Genomic DNA, 25,914 nt, shown 5'->3' on the forward strand with positions numbered 1-25,914 from the left:
ACTAGCATATACTGAGTTAAATCCCGAAAAGATAAGGACAGGGAAGTGTCCTTACCTGTCCGCAAGGTGGGCAGATGCCCCATGGCTCTGATAAACAGATCAGCGACCCTCGATAGATTATAGCTCTATCCCCTGGCAAGAGGGACACTGGGCTAATGTCACATGTTTTCCTAGCTGGACACACTGTTATTGTCTCCAAGTACAAACCAAAGGTATGACATTTAGTCCGCACATACACCTCCAGGTTGCAATGACTCAAAAACAGACAACCATGTGCAGTGTATTGGTGTAGATGCTGTGAACGGAAAAGACCTACCCTGTAACGGCCATACTGTACAGGACCTTATCGTAGGTATATTAGCTAACAACACCGAAGGTCAGTTAAAAGGATATGAGCTGGCGAAAGGGATAACAATTAATTACCCAATTATTCAATAGCACAGCAGTGGCAGTTCCAGAAGACATATACTTAGTTTGTGGATACAAAGTGTACAAATGGTTATTCGAGAATGTCACAGGACTGTGCACCATCGCCAGGCTTACTCCTGCTGGCTTTATAGTACCACACTCTGAAATTGACATAAATGCTATTCCTAAACACACCTTGTACCTCAGGGCCAAAGATAACACACCCAGACCAAACGGTAAGCCACATGTTGTAGAAATGAGCATTTCCAATAAAATTCTTAGTAGCATTTTCATATATCCCATGATAGTGCAGATGTGGGATCATTTGGTGGTGGCAACTGATTATCTAGATGATCAAATATGGGAAGTGATGAGACTAATGAATACCTCGAACAGTGTGCAAAACCAGTTGATCATTGTCACCAACCAACACACATTAGTTCTAGACTATGTTACAGCTAAAGGTGGAGGTATGTGCCAGGGTAATTTGCAAGTTAAGGTGGGTCTAGAGAAAATGGCGGATCTAAGGGATAAATGGCTGGACGCACATAAAGCTGATATGGTGGTCTGATACCTTCTCTTTCCTTAACACCGACAACTGGTTTAAAGGTATTGGAGGTTGGCTCATGGGAATTGTCCAAGTAATATTGCAGGTAGCCCTAATAATATTGGTGATATATGTAGTGATTAAGCTTGTTCTTACTTGTGTGACCCGCCTTTTAAAAAAGAATGAAGAAAACTGATGAACACCCTATCATGCTTCTCTACGATGAGGAAGAACAGAAGGAAATATCGCTCAACACAGCTTCCCCTCCTCACTAAGATGCCTGGCTGAGATAGGGTGAGATGAATCCCAGGGTATTACCACAAGTCCGATTAAACGTGAACTTATCCATTAGGGATAGGTTGTCGCCACTGTGGGTGAAGAGGATGCGAATGGTATGCCAGGGGATTCATTAGGTAAGGGAAAGTCTACAATCAAGTTTCCAAGGGGGAACTGTTATGGACTATTGATACAAAATGGATACTTGCTTGTTGAGAACTATACTGTAGTTAAAATGGCGGTCAGGTACCCAGCCAATGCCTATAACAAGAATCTTGCTCTTTGCTTTATCATGTGTCACAAGACGGTTTCCGTTCAGCTCAAGCAAGCAGCTTCAAAGAAAGAAGAAGTAACGGCTTCACCCACCAGCAAGGGGGGAGGGGGGGGGGACTTCCTCTTGTCATTGATGTGACAGAAAATACAGAGTTTATAGCCAATAGAAAAGATACACGCCACCTTACACCCCCCACTCCTTTCCGTCCTCTATACTGTCTGCTGTTCCGCAAATAAACAGAGATCCTGTTATAACCCAGCTGTGTGTTGTCTGAGTATTGATCTCTCAGTATACGTATACTTTAACCACCTCCGGACCGCTGTACGCACAGACGCGTCCTGGAGGTGGTTGATTCATTCCTCCTGGACGCGCCGGCGCGTCCTCTCGCGAGACGCGAGATTTCCTGTGAACGCGCGCACACAGGCGCGCGCGCTCACAGGAACGGAAGGTAAGAGAGTTGATCTCCAGCCTGCCAGCGGCGATCGTTCGCTGGCAGGCTGGAGATGTGTTTTTTTTTAACCCCTAACAGGTATATTAGACGCTGTTTTGATAACAGCGTCTAATATACCTGCTACCTGGTCCTCTGGTGGTCCCATTTGTTTGGATCGACCACCAGAGGGACACAGGTAGCTCAGTAAAGTCCACCAAGCACCACTACACTACACCTACACCCCCCCCGTCACTTATTAACCCCCTTATTAGCCCCCTGATCACCCCTAATCACCCCTGATCACCCCATATAGACTCCCTGATCACCCCCTGTCATTGATTACACCCCCCTGTCATTGATCAACCCCCTGTAAAGCTCCATTCAGATGTCCGCATGATTTTTACGGATCCACTGATAGATGGATCGGATCCGCAAAACGCATCCGGACGTCTGAATGAAGCCTTACAGGGGCATGATCAATGACTGTGGTGATCACCCCATATAGACTCCCCTGATCACCCCCCCTGTCATTGATCACCCCCTGTCATTGATTACCCCCCTGTAAAGCTCCATTCAGACGTCCGCATGATTTTTACGGATCCACTGATAGATGGATCGGATCCGCAAAACGGCATCCGGACGTCTGAATGAAGCCTTACAGGGGCATGATCAATGACTGTGGTGATCACCCCATATAGACTCCCTGATCACCCCCTGTAAAGATCCATTCAGATGTCCGCATGATTTTTACGGATCCACTGATAGATGGATCGGATCCGCAAAACGCATCCGGACGTCTGAATGAAGCCTTACAGGGGCATGATCAATGACTGTGGTTATCACCCCATATAGACTCCCTGATCACCCCCCTGTCATTGATTACCCCCCTGTCATTGATCACCCCCCTGTAAGGCTTCATTCAGACGTCCGGATCCGCAAAACGCATCCGGACGTCTGAATGAAGCCTTACAGGGGCATGATCAATGACTGTGGTGATCACCCCATATAGACTCCCTGATCACCCCCCTGTCATTGATCACCACCCCTGTCATTGATCACCACCCCTGTCATTGATCACCACCCCTGTCATTGATCACCCCCCCTGTCATTGATCACCCCCCCAGTCATTGATCACCCCCCTGTCATTGATCACCCCCCTGTCATTGATCACCCCCCCTGTCATTGATCACCCCCCTGTCATTGATCACCCCCCTGTCATTGATCACCCCCCCCTGTCATTGATCACCCCCTGTCATTGATCACCCCCCTGTCATTGATCACCCCCCTGTCATTGATCACCCCCCTGTCATTGATCAACCCCCCTGTCATTGATCACCCCCCTGTCATTGATCACCCCTGTAAGGCTCCATTCAGACATTTTTTTTGGCCCAGTTAGCGGAATTATTTTTTTTTTTTCTTACAAAGTCTCATATTCCACTAAACTTGTGACAAAAAAATAAAATCTCACATGAACTCACCATACCCTACGGGAATCAAATGCGGTAAATTTTTTAGAATTTATATTCCAGACTTCTTCTCACGCTTTAGGGCCCTCGCATGCCAGGGCAGTATAAATACCACATGTGACCCCATTTCGGAAAGAAGACACCCCAGGTATTCGTGAGGGGCATATTGAGTCATGAAAGATTGAAATTTTTGTCCCAAGTTAGCGGAACGGGAGACTTTGTGAGAAAAAAATAAAAAATATAAATTTCCGCTAACTTGTGCCAAAAAAAAAAAATTCTATGAACTCGCCATGCCCCTCATTGAATACCTTGGGGTGTCTTCTTTCCAAAATGGGGTCACATGTGGGGTATTTATACCTGCCCTGGCATTCTTGGGGCCCAAAGCGTGAGAAGAAGTCTGGTATCCAATGTCTAAAAAATGCCCTCCTAAAAGGAATTTGGGCCCCTTTGCGCATCCTAGGCTGCAAAAAGTCGCTCACCACATCTGGTATCGCCGTACTCAGGAGAAGTTGAGAATGTGTTTTGGGGTGTCCTTTTTACATATACCATGCTGGGTGAGATAAATATCTTGGTCAAATGCCCAACTTTGTATAAAAAAATGGGGAAAAGTGCTCTTTTGCCAAGATATTTCTCTCACCCTAGCATGGGTATATGTAAAAAGGACACCCAAAACACATTCCCCAACTTCTCCCCGAGTACGGAGATACCAGATGTGTGACACTTTTTTGAGCCTAGGTGGGCAAAGGGGCCCATATTCAAAGAGCACCTTTCGGATTTCATGGTCATTTACCTACTTACCACACATTAGGGCCCCTGGAAAATGCCAGGGCAGTATAACTACCCCACAAGTGACCCCATTTTGGAAGAAGACACCCAAGGTATTCCGTGAGGGGCCATGGCGAGTTCCTAGAATTTTTTATTTTTTGTCACAAGTTAGTGGAAATGATGAATTTTTTTTTTTTTTTGTTTTTTCATACAAAGTCTCATATTCCACTAACTTGTGACAAAAAATAAAAACTTCCATGAACTTACTAATATGCCCATCGCGAATACCTTGGGGTCTATTCTTTCCAAATGGGGTCACTTGTGGGGTAGGTATAATGCCTGGTATTTTAGGGGCCCCAAATGTGTTGGTAAGGAGTTTGAATCAAATTCTGTAAAAAATGACCAGTGAAATCCGAAAGGTCCTCTTTGGACTATGGGCCCCTTTGCCCACCTAGGCTGCAAAAAAGTGTCACACATCTGGTATCTCCGTACTCAGGAGAAGGTGGGGAATGTGTTTTGGGGTGTGCATTTTACATATACCCATGTGGGTGAGATAAATATCTTGGTCAAATGCCAACTTTGTATAAAAAAATGGGAAAAGTTGTCTTTTGCCAAGATATTTCTCTCACCAGCATGGGTATATGTAAAAAGACACCCCAAAAAACATTCCCAACCTTCTCCTGAGTACGGAGATACACATGTGTGGCACTTTTTTGCAGCTAGGTGGGCAAAGGGGCCCATATTCCAAAGCGCCACCTTTTGGATTTCACTGGTCATTTACCTACTTACACACATTAGGGCCCTGGAAAATGACAGGGCAGTATAACTACCCACAAGTGACCCATTTTGGGAAAGAAGACACCCCAAGGTATTCCGTGAGGGGCATGGCGAGTTCCCCCTAGAATTTTTTATTTTTTTGTCACAAAGTTAGTGGAAATGATGATTTTTTTTATATATTTTTTTTTCATACAAAGTCTCATATTCCACTAACTTGTGACAAAAAATAAAAAACTTCCATGACTCACTATGCCCATCAGCGAATACCTTGGGGTCTTTCTTTCCAAACTGGGGTCACTTGTGGGGTAGTTATACTGCCCTGCATTCTAGGGGCTCAAATGTGTGGTAAGGAGTTTGAAATCAAATTCTGTAAAAAATGACGAGTGAAATCCGAAAGGTGCTCTTTGGAATATGGGCCCCTTTGCCCACCTAGGCTGCAAAAAAGTGTCACCATCTGGTATCTCCGTATTCAGGAGAAGTTGGGGAATGTGTTTTGGGGTGTCTTTTACATATACCCATGCTGGGTGAGAGAAATATCTTGGCAAAAGACAACTTTTCCCATTTTTTTATACAAAGTTGGCATTTGACCAAGATATTTATCTCACCCAGCATGGGTATATGTAAAATGACACCCCAAAACACTTCCCCCAACTTCTACTGAATACGGAGATACCAGATGTGTGACACTTTTTTGCAGCCTAGGTGGGCAAAGGGGCCCACATTCCAAAGAGCACCTTTCGGATTTCACTGGTCAGTTTTTACAGAATTTGATTTCAAACTCCTTACCACACATTTGGGCCCCTAGAATGCCAGGGCAGTATAACTACCCCACAAGTGACCCCATTTTGGAAAGAAGAGACCCCAAGGTATTTCGTCATGGGCATAGTGAGTTCATGGAAGTTTTTATTTTTTGTCACAAGTTAGTGGAATATGAGACTTTGTAAGAAAAAAAAAAAAAAAAAAAAATCATCATTTTCCGCTAACTTGTGACAAAAAATAAAAAGTTCTATGAACTCACTATCCCCATCAGCGAATACCTTAGGGTGTGTACTTTCCGAAATGGGGTCATTTGTGGGGTGTTTGTACTGTCTGGGCATTGTAGAACCTCAGGAAACATGACAGGTGCTCAGAAAGTCAGAGCTGCTTCAAAAAGCGGAAATTCACATTTTTTGTACCATAGTTTGTAAACGCTATAATTTTACCCAAACCCATTTTTTTTTTACCCAAACATTTTTTTTTTTTATCAAGACATGTAGAACAATAAATTTAGAGCAAAATTTATATATGGCTGTCATTTTTTTTGCAAAATTTTACAACTGAAAGTGAAAAATGTCATTTTTTTGCAAAAAATCGTTAAATTTCGATTAATAACAAAAAAAGTAAAAATGTCAGCAGCAATGAAATACCACCAAATGAAAGCTCTATTAGTGAGAAGAAAAGGAGGTAAAATTCATTTGGGTGGTAAGTTGCATGACCGAGCAATAAACGGTGAAAGTAGTGTAGGTCAGAAGTGTAAAAAGTGGCCTGGTCTTTCAGGGTGTTTAAGCACTGGGGGCTGAGGTGGTTAACATTCATTAATTTGGAGCAGTACATCAACCGAACTGGCAGCTTAACCAGAACAGTCCTAAGGAGTTGAATGGAACGGTAGAACACGTGGGTGACCCCCACTCAACAAGGGAATTGGGGCCCCCATTATCGTGATTGTTGAGGTCCCCAGTGGTCAGACCCCACCGATCAGACACTTATCCCTATCCACACTTAAGTCTTTGTCTTGGGACAACCCTTTTAACTGTCTAAAAAGGCTATTCCTAGCAAGAACATTTCTAATCTATCCACAGGATACATGATAAATATGTAATCACAGGGGGATCACTGCTGGGACCCCCACCAATTGCTAAATCAGGGATTCCAAGTCCCCTTTTCCAATTATGGCGGTAGGAATCCAGATTCCAGAGGAGCAGCATTGTGAAGAAGAAAAGTCCACAAGTCCTTCAGAACATAAGAAAGAAGTCTCCACTGCTTTACACTGGACAACAGTGCTTATATTCAAACAAACCAGTCACTCACCAGTGAGACAACCCTTTTAACATTCTTCTCTAACAATCATGTTATCACTATTCCTATAGTTTCATAAGAATAGAAAGTGCAAAGATGTTTTACCTCCAATAGCTTCAGATTGTCTAGGTCCAGGGATGGCTCTGAGGTTGCAGCTTCCATCATATTCATACTGTGAAGACCTTGTTTACGGTCTTCTAAAGAAAGGAGATGAATGATTAAATGAAGGAAGCAGTACACTACACTTACAATCATATTAAGGGTCCATTCACACGTCCGTAGTGTATTGCGGATCCGCAATACACCCGGCCGGCACCCCCATAGATCTGCCTAAATTGCGGACAAGAATAGGACATGTTCTATTTTTTTCGTGAGCCGCAGACCGGAAGATCGGGACCGCGCTCCGGAAATGCGGATGCGGACAGCACACTGTGTGCTGTCCGCATCTCTTCCGGCCCCATAGAAAATGAATGGGTCCGGATTCGTTCCGCAACGTTGCGGAACGGATCCAGACCCATTCTACGGAAGTGTGAATAGACCTTAACACAGGATATAAACCTTAAAGGGATTGTCTCACTTCAGTAAATGGCATTTATCATGTAGACAAAGTTAATACCAGGCACTTACTGATGTATTGTGATTGTCCAATTTGCCTCCTTTGCTGGTTTGATTAATTTTTCCATCACATTATACACTGCTCATATCCAGGGGTTATGACCACCTTGCAATCCAGCAATAGTGCCTGTGCTTGCACATTATAGGAAAAAGCGCCGCCCTCTCTGATGGCCAGGACCGTGGGAGTGCACATAGGAACACATGCGCAGCAGTTTCCATCCTGGCCACCTCATATCTACGTATAATACTATGGAAAAGTGAATTAAGCCAGCAAAGGAGGCAATATGGCCAATCACAATACATTAGTAAGTGCCTTATGTTAACTTTTTTTACATGATAAATGCCATTTGCTGAAGTGAGACAACCCCTTAAAGCTATCCATAGATTAGTTATTTTTATCATCTAAATTAATTTAGCCATTTATGGCTGTAAGTTGTCATTTATTCAAGACAACGAAAACCATGCTAGATAACAACAGAATTTTGTGAAAATTTCGATATGACATGATATTTTTCAGTAGTTGTCTGGAACAGTTGTTCGCAATACTTAAAAGTGCTTATGCCAAACCATTCATGTGCACCTGAGCAATAGAATTCCAATGCAGGTTACAGCTCAAGGCAGAGATCGATTGTTTATCATTTTAAGTTATGACAAGGAGCAACAACCTTTATAAAGCAAATATGACGACAATGTGCAGACTGGAGAATCTAGAGTTTGACCAGCCTAAGGCCTAGTTCACACGAACGTATGGCTTTTATAGTTTTTTGCGGTCCGTTTTTCACTGATCCGTTGTTCCGTTTTTGAGTTCCGTTGTGTTTCCATTCCGTTTCCGTTCCATATGTCCGCAAAAAAAAGCCGTATTGGTTTCAGTTTACAATCCATTTTTTGCGGATCAGAAAGGTTTGACATCATCAGTTTAGGCCACATCCCTTTTTCAATCCCCCTATTGAACTTGGTCATGTGATAGTTGTGACTCCATTTTCATCAGCTTGTTTCAGCATTGAGAGCGTATTTGGAATCCTGTGTTTGGCAGACATTGGTTTCTGGCTACAATTTTCAGCTGTATCATGGCTGAGGAGGAACTGGTTCACCCTATTGGAACATGGAACCGAGGAGGAGGAGGCAGTGGGTTCACCCTATTGTCTCTCAGCGGCACAGGAAGGGTCATTTCCACACGCTGTACATGGATATGCGACAGCATCCTGATAAATTTCATCGGTATTGTCGTATGTCTGTGAACAGCTTTGACTTGTTGTTAGCGACTCTGCGCCCTGGCCTCACCTACCAGGACACAAATATGAGGCGCTGCATTTCTCCAGAGGAACGGCTCATCGTTACGTTGAGGTATGCATCGTTTATGTTATAGAATGTGCATAGTATTACATGTTATTAATGTTATCATGTTGTTATATGTGTGATAGTGTCGCGCCAAAGTGTAAAATGGAAAATAGAGAAATAGTAGTGTAGACGGGCACTCTTTATCAGGAGACACACACATGTAGATATAGAGTGCACGTCTACACTACTATTTTTCTATTTTCCATTTTATCTGACTGGGTGATTCAGGCTAGACGTCGAGCACCTATACATATTTACAGAGCGGGTGACCAACCACTTCTTTGGTTAGATTAGTTGTAAATGGTGGTTGTTATAGTATCTAATCTTTATTTATTTATATATTTTTTTCCCCAGATTTTTGGCAACAGGGAATTCATTTGTATGTCTGCATTTTGAGTTCCTGCTGGGAGTCTCAACGATTTCTATGATAGTTCGTCAAACATGTGATGTGATTTGGCAGCGACTCAGGGAAGCGGTGATGCCAGTGCCCAAGGCTGAGGATTGGATCCAAATTGCTGAGGGTTTTTATGGTGATGCGCAGTTTCCAAACTGCATTGGGGCACTGGATGGCAAACACATTTGTGTTAAGAAGCCGCCTCACTCAGGGTCCCTGCACTACAATTATAAACAATATTTATCTGTCATGCTAATGGCCTTGGCTGACAGTAATTACAAGTTTATAATTGTGGATATTGGGGCATATGGGAGCACTGCAGGTGCGCGCATTTTCAGTGCTTCCAGAATGTGTGAGAGACTTCAAGCCAACCAGCTTGCCCTACCAGAGCCCAGATTGCTGCCAGGTTCTGCGGGACCACCGGCTCCATTTGTAATTGTGGCTGATGAAGGGTTTGCTTTGGCACCACATGTCATGTGACCCTTCCCCAGACGCAACCTGGATGACAGCAGACGTATCTTCAACTATCGGCTGAGTAGAGCTCGTCAGTATGTTGAGTGTGCGTTTGGAATACTCACACAGAAGTGGAGAGTATTCCTGTCATCCTTACAGATGGCACCGGAGAATGCCACCCGGGTTATTCAAGCGTGTGTAATCCTGCATAACTTTGTCAGGATTAATGATGGTCCCTCAGAAGTTGATGAATTGGAATCTGGTACATCTTCTTCATCAGGAGGATTGGACCAGACCCTTCACGGACAACCCGGAACTGCAGCCCTTGCAGTTCGGGCCCTCTATGAAGAATATTTTTCAAGTCCTGAGGGAGCAGTGCCGTGGCAGATGGGCGTAGTTCATGGCAGAGTGTAAATTAATCTGGACTCTGGTAGTCCTAGTAACTTTATTTTCCTATTTTTTTATTTTTTTTGGTGGTGGGGTTATATGTTGATAGTGTAGGGACTCACAAGACAAAGAGGACCCTTGACGTGGGCTTGTGGGCTGGGGTTATATTGTATGAATTGTCAAATAACATTCGTGTAGTCGAAATTGGTAAATTAGGTCATTTTCATGACTACAGAAATCTTATATTTGATTGTCTACAACAACCCTCTAATACCTCGTAAAAACCATAACTAAATCGGACCTATGTTATGATTGCATACGCACCCATATGTTGCAATACTTATTCCAAACTTGTCGTTTTTCCATAGGCATGCAGAAGACTTCAAGATGTTGTCCAAGGTCCCGGATTCGGAGATTATTCAAGCACATACAACATGCTTCGAATAGATGTTGAATATGTTTTTTTTGGGTTAAGCTGGTCTCGCCATCCTGTGTCCCTGCAACTGTATACAAACTACAATTCCCAGTCTGGGTTGATATTCTAGAGCTCTCAGGGCATGCTTGGAGTTGCAATTTTTATACAACTGGATGGCGGAAGGTTGAGCAGCGTTGACTTTACGTATATTGCCAGCCCGAGTTGTAATGATTCACCAATAAAAAGATGTGTATGACGTTTGGAGTGTAGTGATATAAATAATACATGTAATGTTGTATACCGTAAAAATGTTGATGGTTTGCAAATAAAAGGCTAGAGATTTTTGGATTCTTTGTTTATATTTAGAACGAACATTTCCCAGGTAAAAAATAAAAGTGCTTAATATTCAGCAATAAAAAACATAATAAGACATAACACAAATTAAAGTTTGGTTAATTCCCACAAAAAAAAGGCCCTGTGTGCTAGGGCCAGCGACATTAGGGGGTGGTTGGTATCTCATCCTTGGTACAGGACAAGGGGGGCAAGGGCCAAAATCTGGTTCTTGCGTAAATAGGGGCTGGGAATATGTTGGTTGGATGGGCTGCCGGTAAAACATACTGGGCCCAGGTTGGGCTGGTGTGCCACTGCTTATTGTTAAAGCACGACAATGGACATTATGGACGGCCCGCACTAGCTCCATTGGGTCCATAGGGCTTTTTAAAATGTTGGCTACAGTAGCCATTACCGAAACAAAAATGTCTTGCTTTTCGGCAGACAATGGTTCCATAAGTGGCGCTAGGCCACTGAGCATTCGCTCTTCTTTGCCCTCAGCCCTTCTCTGCCTTAAATACTCGAGCACCTGACTTTCTACAATGGCTCGAGTATTTAAGGCAGGTTCGAGAGGCTGTGGTGCGACCCTTCTCCGCCGTGCTGGTCTCCTTAATAAAGGTTCGGGGCTCGACTGAACCTCAGCCCCAACCTCCACAGCAGAGGACTCCTCCCTCTCTGTCGGATTCAACTGTTGCGATAGTTATCGCTCTTCAGTGGCCAGAGAAGGGAAATCCCGGGGAGCAGCCACACGCTCCTCCTTATTGGTGGTCGACTCATGGCCCCTCTGCTCTTCCAGGCTGTCAACGGTGCTGTGGAATGAGAGAGTAATGTAAATAACATTGGTATATATATATATATATATATATATACATACATTGTATGAACATATAAGCCACATTTCACAAACCACACTGGATGACATGGGTCCAGTAGACGTGTCACATATTGATTATCAGGATAGCTAATCAATATGAAAAGGCGTTCGGAGATCCTTATTATGTAATATAGACCTGCACAGATGGTTGTCCCTTATCGCTATCCTCACCTGTTTATAATGTCAGCCATTTGTGCAGGTCATATCAGGATAAACAATGGTAGCTGGAATACTTTAGCGATCATTGTGGTGACAAGGCCAGTATATTCCCACAAGATATTATAACAACATGTACCTGGCTTGTGCACTCCAGCCCTAGTTGTATACTAGGCTATAAAACATTACTGGTAAAATGAGAACTATTTTACCAAAAAAAAGCCACTACAAATATATTTGGGGACATTTCGAAGATAACATAAAAAATAATCTATACATTTCATAGGTCCAGCACCGGTTTTAAGAAACCCAACTGGCAGGTATAAATATAGGGCTTCTTTCGGACGCCTCCATCGCCACTTTTTCCCATGGCCTGGACTCGTTCCCGGCGGAACTGATCCCGGCACGACTGCCAGCGTTGGACTCTAGAAATATAACATAACAACAATTCTAACTTAAAAAATGTCATCACACGTATAAAATCACATCACCAAATATGGTTACTACTACATTAAAACCAGCAAATACTTAATTTTGTATACCATATACAGGAGATTTTCTATCTTCCTAGGCTGAATAACCTTATGTTCACATCACTTCACAAACTTCTTGTTTCTATTGTTGTAAATACTATCTAATCCATCCACATGGACTGCGCTTGACCAGTACACAAAAAAAAAGATGAACTAACCCAGCTTCAGTGATCCCAGCCAACAGAGAGTGAGGAACATTTTTGAATAATATGTAAGCATGGCCACCACTGCGAGATAGCAGGGTTGTTGTAACCCGGTAATCATAAAAGGCCTTTAAACATTATTCAGACTTGATATTTTGACATTACAGGGATACACAATATGAAGCTATAAAGCAGTTTAAAATGTATACCTCTAAGCATGTCCACACATAAAATATATATCAGACTGCAGCAGGTCATGATTATAATTGACGTTTTACTACAGCAGGTGAGCCACCGGTGGCCATGGCTGATGAATAATCAAACAATATATAGTGCTGAGCACTTTCACATTTCAAAAAAACAAGTGGTACACAACATCCTCATGGTGCCTATTAAAATAAACAGATACTGATTTACCTGCTTCTCTAATATACTCCAATATACACCATTGCTTGACAAGTAACAATTACATTATAGGCATTTTATACATAAAACACATCAACATGGGTTCTCATACCTAATTTTCGCCGTTTGGAGGAACTGGCCTTCTCCCACTCTCTGGGCAACATGTCACGGGTCACCTCGTCCCATGCCCGCTCCTTGCAGATGCGGTCATGATATTCCTCTGTTCGAGTGTCCCAAAGCAGGGGACGTTCCTGGATCAGCAAGATCAACTTTTCAACATCCATGTTGAGATGCTGGTATCTTGCAAGTCAGACAGGCTGGGGCCGGTTTCAGCACCTGCACATGTGCTCTTGGCAAAGTTTGTAAACACACAACACATGGCTAAAGTAGGCTGGGCCTAGCATTTCTAAATTAGTGATCCGCAAAAAACGGATGACATACGGATGTGTTCCGTATGCATTCCGTTTTTTTTGCGGACCCATTGACTTTAATGGAGCCACGACCCGTGATTTACGGCCAAATATAGGACAAGCTCTATATTTGTACGGAACGGAAAAACGGAAATATGGAAATGGAATGCTTACGGAACACATTCCGTTTTTAATGCGGAACCATTGAAATGAATGGTTCCGTATACGGACTGTATACGGAACACAAAAAAACGGCCCGTACACTCGCAAAAAAAACGTTTGTGTGAACTAGGCCTAAGCTTTAGTGAGCAGCACTTCTTCAGGTCATTGCGTTAGGATGCAGGTCAAATAGCATACCCCGTATATAATACACACAGGTCAGTATTCAACAAAGTGCAGTGTTTCATACAAAAATCCTCCAGGCACACTGGCAGATACAGGAATTCTCACTCCAGCCCTTGATAAATAACTTGAGGGGTATAGTTTCCAAAAGGGGGTTACTCATTGGGGTTTCCACTATATGGGTACAGGGTCTCTGCAAATGTGATGTAGGGGCTGAAAACCATTCCAGCAAAATCCACACTGCAAAGGCCTAATGGTGCCCCTTTTGAGTCCTGCTGTGTGCCCATAGAGCAGCTTATGTCCACATTTATGGCATTTCCGCACCCAGTAGAACTTGCCTATAAATTAAAGTAGTGTAGTGCGAATCTCAGATGGCACCAGCTGGACACAAGGCACCCAAAAACTATTCCAGCAAAATCTGTATATATTTAGTACTTTGAAATACTGTGTTGTTCCTTCTATATTGAGTTTTTACATATCTAGAGATGAGCCTTGTGTCATTCTTCATTTAACAAATAAAATCATCTGTGGATAGAAATAAGAAGGTTGGAATAGTTTGCTAGGGATAAATACGCTGTCGTAAAATGCTGTATAGGCACACAGCAGGGCCCAGAAGGGAAGAAGCGCCACATGGCTTTTGGAGGGCAGATTTTGCTGGAATAGTTTTTGGGTGCCATGGTGCTTTTAAAAGAGACGCAGAGGTACCCCTAGTGGAAACCTCCTAAAAGTGACCCCATTTCAGAAACTACACCCCTTCAGGAATTTCGGTGTAGCGAGCACTTTGACCCCACAGGTGTTTCTTAGAACTTATACCTAGAACTTATACCGTTCTGGGTTTTGGCAGCACCTGGCTGTCCTTAAATAGGCAGCTGGGCTGAGCAGAGAGGTCTCTGTTTTTAGGATCTGAGGCTTTGTGCCGTGCTGGAGGGCTGAGAGCCGCATGCTGAGGAAACAGGCCCCCTAAAGCCTTCTGTGGACTATTGGAGGCAGAACTGCCAGCAAGGTGACTTGTGTTATATGAACTTTCCGTTGTGTGTGAATTAACACCAAGACTGCAAAGTTACGTGCTGTTTTGTGCAATTGCCTCAAGTGTGAATAAACACTGACGTTTTGAGTTAAGAACTTGTATTTTGCCCCTGTACTGCGCCTGCTTACCCTATCTGCCAGAGCGAAACCCCCACTATATATATATATATATATATATATATATATACACACACACACACACACAATGTCTACACAGCATAAGCTAAAGATTTTGAGAAAACAAATGCAAATAATTTTATTACAATTACAGAGGAACATACAAAAGCAAAGTGAACCAGGTATACTTTTAATATCCAGTGTTACATACCTCCAAATAATCTGTATAGAAAGAAGAAGACGGCAATCACTACAGCCAGGAACAGCACAGAAGTAAGAGCAATAATTACTGTCATCTCACGATGATCCCAACCTGTGTGAGCTTAAAAAAGAGAAAAAGGCATGTTATTCTACATTGTACACAATGTGATGGTAACACTATTTCTGCGGTGAAACAAGCAAAAAGCTGAAATGCATATGTAGCTGCTTAATGGTATAGAAACACAATAAAAGTATGACTTAATGTTGGATTAAGTTAGAGATTTTTCTTTACCATGGGGTTAGATACATAATAATGATTAGATATAACACTTGACAGATCTTCACAATGAAACAGAATGGCACACAATAGAAATAACATAAACTGATAACACTAATGGCTGATTCACACAAGTGTGCACGGTCCGGCCGTGACCACAGCTGACTGCGTCATAGCTGTGCTGGAGGTTATATCATTGATGTACACCTCCCACATGTCAAATCTGTGTTCTTTTAGAATGAGTTGGGCTAGTGCAGTGGTGACGAACCTATGGCACAGGCGCCAGAGGCGGCACTCAGATCCCTCTCTGTGGCACCTGCACCCTGGAAAAAGTCTATGGTGTACCAATATGCCTTAGACTTTTCCTGCCATTCATTAGCATAAGACGCACTATGAACGGCACAGGCAGTGCATTGAATGTAGGCAGGCTATTATAGCTAAATGATAAAGTACATGGAAGATATACTATATTGGACTGTAGTATTCAGGTTAAATTGTCGTGTTGGCACCTTGTGATAAATAAGTGGGTTTTAGGTTGCAGTTTGAGCACTCGGTCTCTAAAAGGTTCACCATCACTGGGCTAGTGTATATATCTGCTTTTTTTTTCCCACTACGTGTGAAAGAATAATCTACTATGATTTCCTATGCAGAGGGACACAGTTAAATAACATATACATATATATCTTTATACATATATTTTTTGATAATAGTAGTCAATGGCCTATGTACCGTATATAGTGACATAACTTGTTGAAGAGATAAGCAAATTGATTGTAAAATCTAATTTGTTAGGAATTTCCCAAAAGATTTGGGGTTGGGTACAGTCCTAGGAGACCTCAGAGTTTCAATTGGGGCACTTTCAATTAGAACAAATCGAATCTGATGGCTCATTCGACTGAATCGGACACGAAATGAATTTTGGGCAATTAACTCATCAGTCGCTTTTGTTGGAGGTATACCTCATGGAATACTCCACAAGTATACACTTTGTACATGCATTACTTTCCTTATCTTGTAGTCCAGAGCTGCATTCACAATTCTGCTGGTTGCTACTGGTCAGTAGCCATATTCCTAACATTGCTGCATTGCATTTAGGGAAGGTTGAAGGGATATTCCCATTGCAACCATTCATGGCAGTGACCAGAATACCCAGTGTATGCAGCGGTCAGAGACTAGCGTTACGAGAAGAAACCTAAGCAGGCTGTGCTGTTTCCGTAATTTCACTTCTATATGAGTTACCGAAACAGCATAGCAGAGCTCGCTATCAAAAAGTTATACGTTTGTATACAATTGGCATATGACCCATGTGTTTTCCTTAGTGTGTCCAAAGGTCATAGTAAATTGCATCTCTAGGAAAGAAATGTCACCATGGCACACAGTCATTGGTTGTTGCAAACCACTATTTTGTACAACACCGGGAGAAACATAATGTCAGTATTATTTCTTAAAAACCAAAACCATACTTGACATGCCAAGTCTTAAAATGAAGAATGTACGCTGGGGCAATATGACAAGGGAGTGACTATTTGTGTTCCAAGTACACATTACAGCAAAGTGTTCCTGGCTCCAGACTGTTCGGCTGTTCCCCATTCAGGAATCCCAAATAATAATACAAAGGAAGCGTCCAGGAAGGAAATCTGGTAATGAGGATATTTGTGTGAAATTATCTGATGATCTGGCATTGAAAAATTACACTATGACGTTGGCATCTGAGCATCTGCTGGCACAATATTAGTGAAAAAACTCTATATCATAGTAAAATACTGTATATATACCAGGAAACTGGTGGACATTACATCAGAAATCTATCCCATCTCCTGGCTGGGGTAGATGTCAGTTCTGGTGCACAGACAACAGAAGATGTGACAAATTTACTTCCATGCAGAAAAAATGTGTGTATTCTGCGCCACGTGCAAGTACCCTTAAAGATCTTTTGGTTCAGACTGATGTCATTATACATTAACGTACACTTTTTATTTTACCAGACTCTGCAGGATAAAAAAATCGTGGTGTGCTAAGCTTTTGTATCCTTTTTTTCCTAACATATATACGTTAATCGAATGGCAATCAAGTTTTATGCCTCCGTTTGACATCTACATTGGGGGGGAAAAGGATACAAAAACACAGCACACCACATTCTTGTACCCTGCAGAGTCCGATAAAAAAAAAAGTATATGTTTTATTTTACAGAGGAACTCTATGGTAAAAGGATGCCACTGTATGGTATCAGTCTGAGACATCCATTTAACGTATACGTTTTTTGTATACGGTACGTTAAACGGATGGGAAAAACGTGATGTGAACCCAGCCTTAACACAGACACAAAGGTTTTGAGATTTGCTGGCTTAGAGCAGATAGGACCATTACCACAAGGGGGAGTTAGGAAGGCTCTCCTCAAGGAAAAGAAAAGAGACTTTAAATCTGGAAACAAGGAGAAGCTTAAAACTGTGCAGGGGGAGCTAAGAAGGAAGATCAGAGAGGGGAAAAACCATCTACAGGAAGAAGATGGAGGACCAGCCGCAGCAGAATAACACACGCAGGATCTGGAAAAGCCTGAAAACCATCTTAGGTCACAAACTGGATCAAATCCAGACTGCAGGTGACTTGGGGTGGGTTAATGAGTTGAACCAGTTCTTCAATAGGTTTGACCAGATACCCCCCCGACCCAATCCCCCATGCTGCTACAAACTCCCCACTGTTCACCTCTCAGCAACCTACCACCACTCTCCCCCCCTACACCAGAGGACTCCATCGTTCGCCCACCCTGTCCTTCACCACACTCCAGGTGAGGAAGGAACTACAGAAAATCAAGGTGTGTAAAGCTGCAGGACCAGACGCCATCAGCTCCAGGCTCCTGAAGTGCTGCTCAGACCAACTGTGTGGCATTATGGGTCACTTGTTAAACATGAGGCTGGGGAAGGTACCACAGCTGTGGAAGACCTCCTGTGTAGTACCAGTGCCAAAGACCTCACACCCGAAAGACCTCAGCAGCTACAGGCTGGTAGCACTGACCTCACACTTAATGGACCCTCGAGAGGCTGGTTCTCAACCATCTTCGCCCCCTGGTGAGGTCTTCATTGGATCCACTGCAGTTTGCCTACCAGCCTAGCATCGGGATGGATGATGCCATCATTTACCTACTAAACTGAGCTCTATCTAACTCACCTGGAGAGGCCTGGAAGCACTGTGAGGATCATGTTTTTTTATTTCTCCAGTGCTTTTAACACCATCCAACCTGGACTTCTGAGGGACAAGCTGGAGATGGCAGGAGTGGACTACCACATGTCACATTGGATACTTGACTACCTCACAGAACATCCACAGTTTGTTAAATTTCAGGCTTGTGTCTCTGACAAGCTGTTCTGCAGTGCGGGGGCACCACAGGGAACGGTGCTGGCACCGTTCCTCTTCACCCTCTACACTGCAGACTTCTCCATCAACTCCCCGGGCTGCCACCCACAGAAGTTCTCTGATTATTCTGCCATAATCGGCCTTATCACAGGTGAGGACGACTCAGAGTACAGACAGGGGACACAGGATTTTGTGGACTGGTGTCAGCGGAACCAGTTCCAGATCAACGCGGGCAAAACCAAGGAGCTGGTGGTGGATATCCGCAGACACAGGCCCTCTGCTTTGGTTCCTGTGAACATACAGGGAACAGACATTGAGGTGGTGGACTCTTATAAGTTCCTGGGTGTTCACCAGAACAACAAACTGGAGTGGAGCCATAACACTGATGCTCTTTTCAAAAAGGGTCAGAGCAGACTCTATCTGTTGAGGAGACTGAGGTCCTTTGGAGTGCAGGGGACGCTCCTAAAGACCTTTGACTCAATGGTGGCATCAGCCATATTCTATGGTGTGGTTTGTTGGGGGAGCAGCTTATCTGTGGCTGAGAGACAGAGATTAGATAAGCTCATTAAGAAGGCCAGCTCTGTCCTAGGTTGTCTCCTTGATCCAGTGCAGGAGGTGGGTGACAGAAGAAGTCTAGCAAAATGAACATTACTGTTAGACAATGTCTTCCACCCCATGCATGAAGCTGTTGTGGAGCTGGAGAGCTCCTTCAGTGACAGACTGCTGCATCCTAGGTGCACGAAGGAACGTTATCGTAGGTCCTTCCTCCCAGCAGCGGTTAGGATTTATAACCACCACTGTTTCCAAAAAACCCAGTAGTGATTTTTTTAAGTAAATTCTGTTATGTTTTTCTTGTATTTTTTACTCTTTAATTTCTAATTACTCTTATTTTTGCTCTTGTTGTGAATGTGATTGCTGCTGTTATGCCAAAATTTCCACACTGAGGCACAATAAAGGGATTAAATGTGTTACTGAAGCATGAAGACGACTGGATCCTGAAGTGTGAGGCACTCCGTCCAAGTGGATTTAAAGGGATTCTGTCATCAGAAATGAGCCCTATAAGCTAAACATATGGCGATGTCCCTTGTAAAACACAGAATCCTAAAGTGAGTTTATCAAATGCCCCTGTGGCTCTATATTCCTAAAAAAGCGGTTTATATCACCTGTCAATCACTTAAAAATGTGTCCAAGGGGACGTCTCATGGTGAAATGTGCCCAGCTGCAGCCATGTCGTTTAGGTGCCCAGCGCCACCTTCTCAGCTGAAATTGCCGCCCTCCCTTTCATGCGATCCGCCTACCTCACGTCATCACTGCCTCTCTAACCACCGCTCGCTTCATCCAGATCCCGTGAGCTTTGAACCAGGCTGTAGGAGGTTGGATGGCTGGGATGGGCAGTCAGTGGAGGTTCGGGCGAAGTGCGCCGGCCGGCGCATGCGCACTTCACTATACGAGGCCGCTGCCAGTAGTCCGCACGGGCGCATCAGGATATACCTAGTGCGCACGCTCGGGATCTGGATGAAGCGAGCGGTGTTTAGAGAAGCAGTGATGACGTGAGGTAGGCGGATCGCATGAAAGGGAGGGCGGCGATTTCAGCTCAGAAGGCGGCGCTGGGCACCTAAACGACATGGCTGCAGCTGGGCACCTTTCACCATGAGACGTCCCCTTGGACACATTTTTAAGTGATTGACAGGTGATATAAACCGCTTTTTTAGGAATATAGAGCCACAGGGGCATTTGATAAACTCACTTTAGGATTCTGTCTTTTACAAGGGACATCGCCATATGTTTAGCTTATAGGGCTCATTTCTGATGACAGAATCCCTTTAATGATCTCAATGGTTTTAGTCCTTTTCTTGAAAGTCAAGGTGTCAGGTACAGATTATAATGTCTTGTATTATTATTCTCAGTGCCACATCCACCTGTTTTATGCAAGTTGCAAACAAAGAAGACTTTTAAAGGGGTTTTCTGAGATTTTAATACTGCTGACCTATCCTTTGGATAGGTCATCAGTATGTGATTGGTGGGGGTCCGACCCCCAGGACCCCCACTGATCAGCTGTTTGAGAAGGCAGCGGCGCTCTTGTGAGCGTCGCAGCCTTCTCTCAGCTTTTCCTAGGCCAGTGACGACACATTAATCAGTCACGTGGCCTAGGCGCAGCTCAATCCTATAGAAGTCAATGGGGCTGAGCTGCAATACCAAGCACAGCTGCTATACAATGTACGGCGATGTGCTTGGTAGGTACAGAGAAGGCTGCGGCACTCACAGGAGAGCCACTGCCTTCTCAAACAGCTGATTGGCGAGGGTCCACCAATCAGATACTGATGACCTATCCAGGTCTCCTCCTTCCTCTTGCACCATAGCAGTCGTGTGCACTGTCTGTGTGTTAGGCATACTGCTGGCTATTATTCATTCACCAATGCCAATTAACAAACATGTTTATAGCCCTATGTACTAGGCCTCATGCATGCGACCATATCCATTTTGCGGTCTGCACACCGCAGATTTCCAAAATACGGATAATGTCCATGTGCATGCCACAATTTCCTTATAGAAATGGCTATTCTTGTTTGCAAAACGGACAAAAATATAATTTTTTATAATTTCTGCAACAACCACATGGATGCAAACAACACATGAATGACATCTGCGTGCTGTGCGTATTCTTTGCAGACTAATATAAATGAATAGGTCTGTGTGCAATCCACAAAGAAAATGCAGATTGGACGCAAACCCAAGGTACAGTCTTGTGCATGGGCCCATGGTGCAAGTAAAAGAGGAGTATCAGCCATAGGTGCTTCAGAGGAAGCAGTTGCAGCCAGGTCCAAAACACAAGGAATTGCCTTGACATAAATGCATCTCTCTCAATACAAAATCTAGCCTTGAACCACTACAGCTATTAAAGATTGCATTTCATGCGTCACCAAAAATCATTCGTTGGCATCAGATTGCCTTGACATGGAATGTGCTGCTGATTATATGCCAAGTGATACTGTCCTTGAGCCACTGGAACAATACAAGAAGAAATAATTTCCATGAAATTGGTGTATTAATGTGTTATACACTCACCTAAAGAATTATTAGGAACACCTGTTCTATTTCTCATTAATGCAATTATCTAGTCAACCAATCACATGGCAGTTGCTTCAATGCATTTAGGGGGGTGTTCCTGGTCAAGACAATCTCCTGAACTCCAAACTGAATGTCAGAATGGGAAAGAAAGGTGATTTAAGCAATTTTGAGCGTGGCATGGTTGTTGGTGCAGACGGGCCGGTCTGAGTATTTCACAATCTGCTCAGTTACTGGGATTTTCACGCACAACCATTTCTAGGGTTTACAAAGAATGGTGTGAAAAGCGAAAAACATCCAGTATGTGGCAGTCCTGTGGGCAAAAATGCCTTGTGGATGCTAGAGGTCAGAGGAGAATGGGCCGACTGATTCAAGCTGATAGAAGAGCAACGTTGACTGAAATAACCACTCGTTACAACCGAGGTATGCAGCAAAGCATTTGTGAAGCCACAACATGCACAACCTTGAGGCGGATGGGCTACAACAGCAGAAGACCTCTCCGGGTACCACTCATCTCCACTACAAATAGGAAAAAGAGGCTACAATTTGCACGAGCTCACCAAAATTGGACTGTTGAAGACTGGAAAAATGTTGCCTGGTCTGATTTCTGTTGAGACATTCAAATGGTAGAGTTCGAATTTGGCGTAAACAGAATGAGAACATGTATCCATCCTCTGATGGCTACTTCCAGCAGGATAATGCATCATGTCACAAAGCTCGAATCATTTCAAATTGGTTTCTTGAACATGACAATGAGTTCACTGTACTAAAATGGCCCCCACAGTCACCAGATCTCAACCCAATAGAGCATCTTTGGGATGTGGTGGAACGGGAGCTTCGTGCCCTGGATGTACATCCCTCAAATCTCCATCAACTGCAAGATGCTATCCTATCAATATGGGCCAACATTTCTAAAGAATGCTATCAGCACCTTGTTGAATCAATGCCACGTAGAATTAAGCCAGTTCTGAAGGCAAAAGGGGGTCTAACACCGTATTAGTATGGTGATCCTAATAATTCTTTAGGTGAGTGTATATTGTGGCACACATCTCTCTCTCTTGTATAAGCAAATCCAGCCATTCAGAATATATAATCAGTTTTCCTGCAGGAATACCAAAGAGACAATAACTGATTTGGTAAATTACTGTCTAGATGGTACTACGCCCCAACGTGCCTGCACAAAATGTTGCCATCCACCTCATGCTGTGTTGGCGTTGCGATTCTGCAGAGGGCTTGTTCCTTCATATTTTTGGACATTGTAGTAAGCTCAAACACTTTTGAGAGACCATCCATCTGACTCTCACTAGTATTTTCCCGTTCTCCATACCCGACACTCTCGGGTTCTTTCTGTTACACCTCTCAGACCTCTCCCTTCAGTGATGGAGCCAGGTCCAAACACAAGGAATTGCCTTGAGATAAATGCATTTCTCTCAATATAAGATCTAGCCTGGAACCACTACAGCTGTTAACTGGCTGAGGAAAGACCATCGTATGTTAAAAATATTGTATCCTGAGACCATTGTATCTTCAGGGATCACTGTACAAAACCAAAAGGGGTGAATGACTACTTTTGAAAGGACACATGTACAGCAATGATGAGAGATATGAAGGAAGTCACTTTGCAGGGAGGTGAATACATGGTTATCTATTTGCTTACTGATCTAGAATAATGCTAAGCTGTGAAATATCCAACCCAGATAAGACTGCTGAGATACACTGCACGCATACAACATGTCGATGTCCCTTTAATTTATTTTTGGCATGGTACGTGGGACTGCCCTTTAAATAGAACTGAGAGCAGATTCTATTCCGGATGCAGACACGGAGTCCACTTTGTCTGGACGGGTCCCAACACCACAGCCCTTCATTGGAATGAAGGGAGGGCTGCAATTGTCTGTTTCCCAACAGCCGGGGTAGGACGGACTTCTATGAAAGATCAGCAAGCAGCTTTCTTTTAAGCTGGATGTAAATGACAAGAATTCATAGACAGAAAGCTTAAGTGGGAAGCCAGACATTTAACTGGGTAAGCCGCATTTCTGTTGTGCTTACACCATGAAAGCTTTCCATTGGGCTTCAGAACTGGCTGATTATATTCAGAGTGACATTCCTGTCACAAGTAAGGGACAGGATTATGTGACTGTCTATCACCAGTGTGCGTTATACTGTGTAAGGGGAAATTATTTATTTTTCATTTATAAGTCTAAAGACCAGGCAGGGAATCGCTGGTGCTTTATTTGCCCATCTTCGGCCCATATGCCCATTTGTCCACTCATCTACCTGATCGCCAACAAATGCTTGTTTGTCACTGGATCGGATCTTTTATCCTGGCATAAAAAAAACTCAATTATTGGCAGCACATTGTCCCATATAAACAGGGGATGTGCGATGGCAAAAACGTAAATGAATAGCTGCACGAAATGTATCCTAGAATGGAGTGGTATTTATCTAAAATGTAGTCTTTATGTCATTGTGCTTACAAATATTCAGTTACAAATGATACATACAAGGGTATCTACAAAAGTACAAGGATAGTATCAGTATTAGGCTACTTTCACACTTGCGTTTAACTTTTCCTCCGGCAGAGGATCTCAATACTGGAGAAAAACGCTTCCTCAATACTGGAGAAAAAGCTGAACTGAACAGAACAGAGTGCTCCAAAATGCATTCCGTTCCGTTTGGTTGCGTTCCCATACCAGAGAGCTGCGGTTTTCTGTGCGGCATGGGATGCGGATCAAAACTGATCCGGCATGACACACAATGCAAGTCAATGGTGGCGGATGCGTTTTCTCGGACACAATAGAAAACCGATCCGTCCCCCATTGGCTTTCAATGGTGTTCATGCCGGATCCGTCATTGCTATTTTAAGGATAATACAACCGAATTCGTACATAACGGATGCAGATGGTTGTATTATCTGAAACGGAAGCGTTTTTGCTGATCCCTACAGGATCAGGCAAAAATGGATCCTCCCTGTACCGATAAGTAGTCACAGGAGGTAAAAAAAAACAAAGAATGTAAAAATTACAAGTTTTACTGGATCTTTTCCCACAAAAATATATATCAATCTGCTCAGCCCCTCCTGCTCTATAACATGGTGCTTTCGGATTGCATTTGATGGTGACAGGTCCTCTTTAAGTGCTCACACTGTATATCTCAAACCCGATCATTGGGGTCTCTGACCAGCTCTATCTTGCTGGGTGTTGCTCCCCGGTACGCTATGCCCTAACACCAGCAAAATGGAGCGACCACCATGAGAAGGGAAACCCCAGTCCAGTACTGAACCTACTCCCTACCCTGACTAATGCACCCTACACCCGATCCTCTGATGCATTTTGCCAGGGAAATCATCAGACTCATCAGGAAGTTAAGGGCACTATTAGACGGCACTATTTTCAGCCCAGTTATCAGAAACAAGCATTCATAGAAACGCTCATTCCTTATAGCTGGCATATATAATTAACCAGTCGATGAACAAGTATTTGCTCGTTTGTCGGCTGATGGGCATGTTTCATCAGGATGAGAGATGCCCGATTAATGTCAGCACGTCTCCCTGTGTAATCATTAGAATTGAATGAGGGAGGAATGACTGCGGTAGCAATAGTTCCTCACACATTCAGTTTGCATCGGGCTGTGTTATCCGGCTGGTGCAAACGAGCGCCGTTGGGTAGTGTAATACTGCCTTACCAGGTAGTGTGGTGTCAGTGTCAGGGGTAAAAATGTCAGCGGCCAATGGCTGCATGAACAATCAAGTAGTGAACGATCATTAATGCAGCCGTTCATTTGGACAAATGTATAAAAGGTTCCTAAGCCTGCATTTTATGGTAGGAAAACTCTTTTTGGGGTTGGGTTTTATGGTTTATAGCAGCACTCATAGCTTTACTAGTGATGTCACAAAAAACTCTCACAGAGCGTGAGCTTTCAGTGCAGCTCTGGAGTAGTATCGCCATCCAGGGCAGACTCCGAGATAACACACTAGCAGATACTTGCCTTTACTACCCCCGGATTTACACTACTGAAGAAAGAAGAACCACGGGGAACGTCTATCACAGCATTGTGTGAAAGACGAGAACAGTGGAAAAAAGG

General features: G+C 43.5%; 1 protein-coding gene across 2 annotated transcripts in view; it reads right to left on the reverse strand.

Moving 5' to 3' along the window:
* Window positions 1-25,914, reverse strand: part of BMPR2 (bone morphogenetic protein receptor type 2) — a 284,386-nt gene that overhangs the window by 106,258 nt on the left and 152,214 nt on the right. Inside the window, exons 4-5 of one of the 2 annotated variants that reach the window (XM_040441941.1) lie at window positions 15,148-15,258; window positions 7,104-7,192 (exon numbers count right to left, since the gene is read on the reverse strand). In XM_040441941.1, the coding sequence (XP_040297875.1) occupies window positions 7,104-7,192; window positions 15,148-15,258 (200 nt within the window). Of the gene's footprint in view, window positions 1-7,103; window positions 7,196-15,147; window positions 15,259-25,914 lie in introns of both variants that reach the window. The other variant, XM_040441940.1, reaches the window with a different exon arrangement.

This window comes from Bufo bufo, chromosome 7, assembly GCF_905171765.1.
Source record: "Bufo bufo chromosome 7, aBufBuf1.1, whole genome shotgun sequence".
Classification (NCBI taxonomy): domain Eukaryota; kingdom Metazoa; phylum Chordata; class Amphibia; order Anura; family Bufonidae; genus Bufo; species Bufo bufo.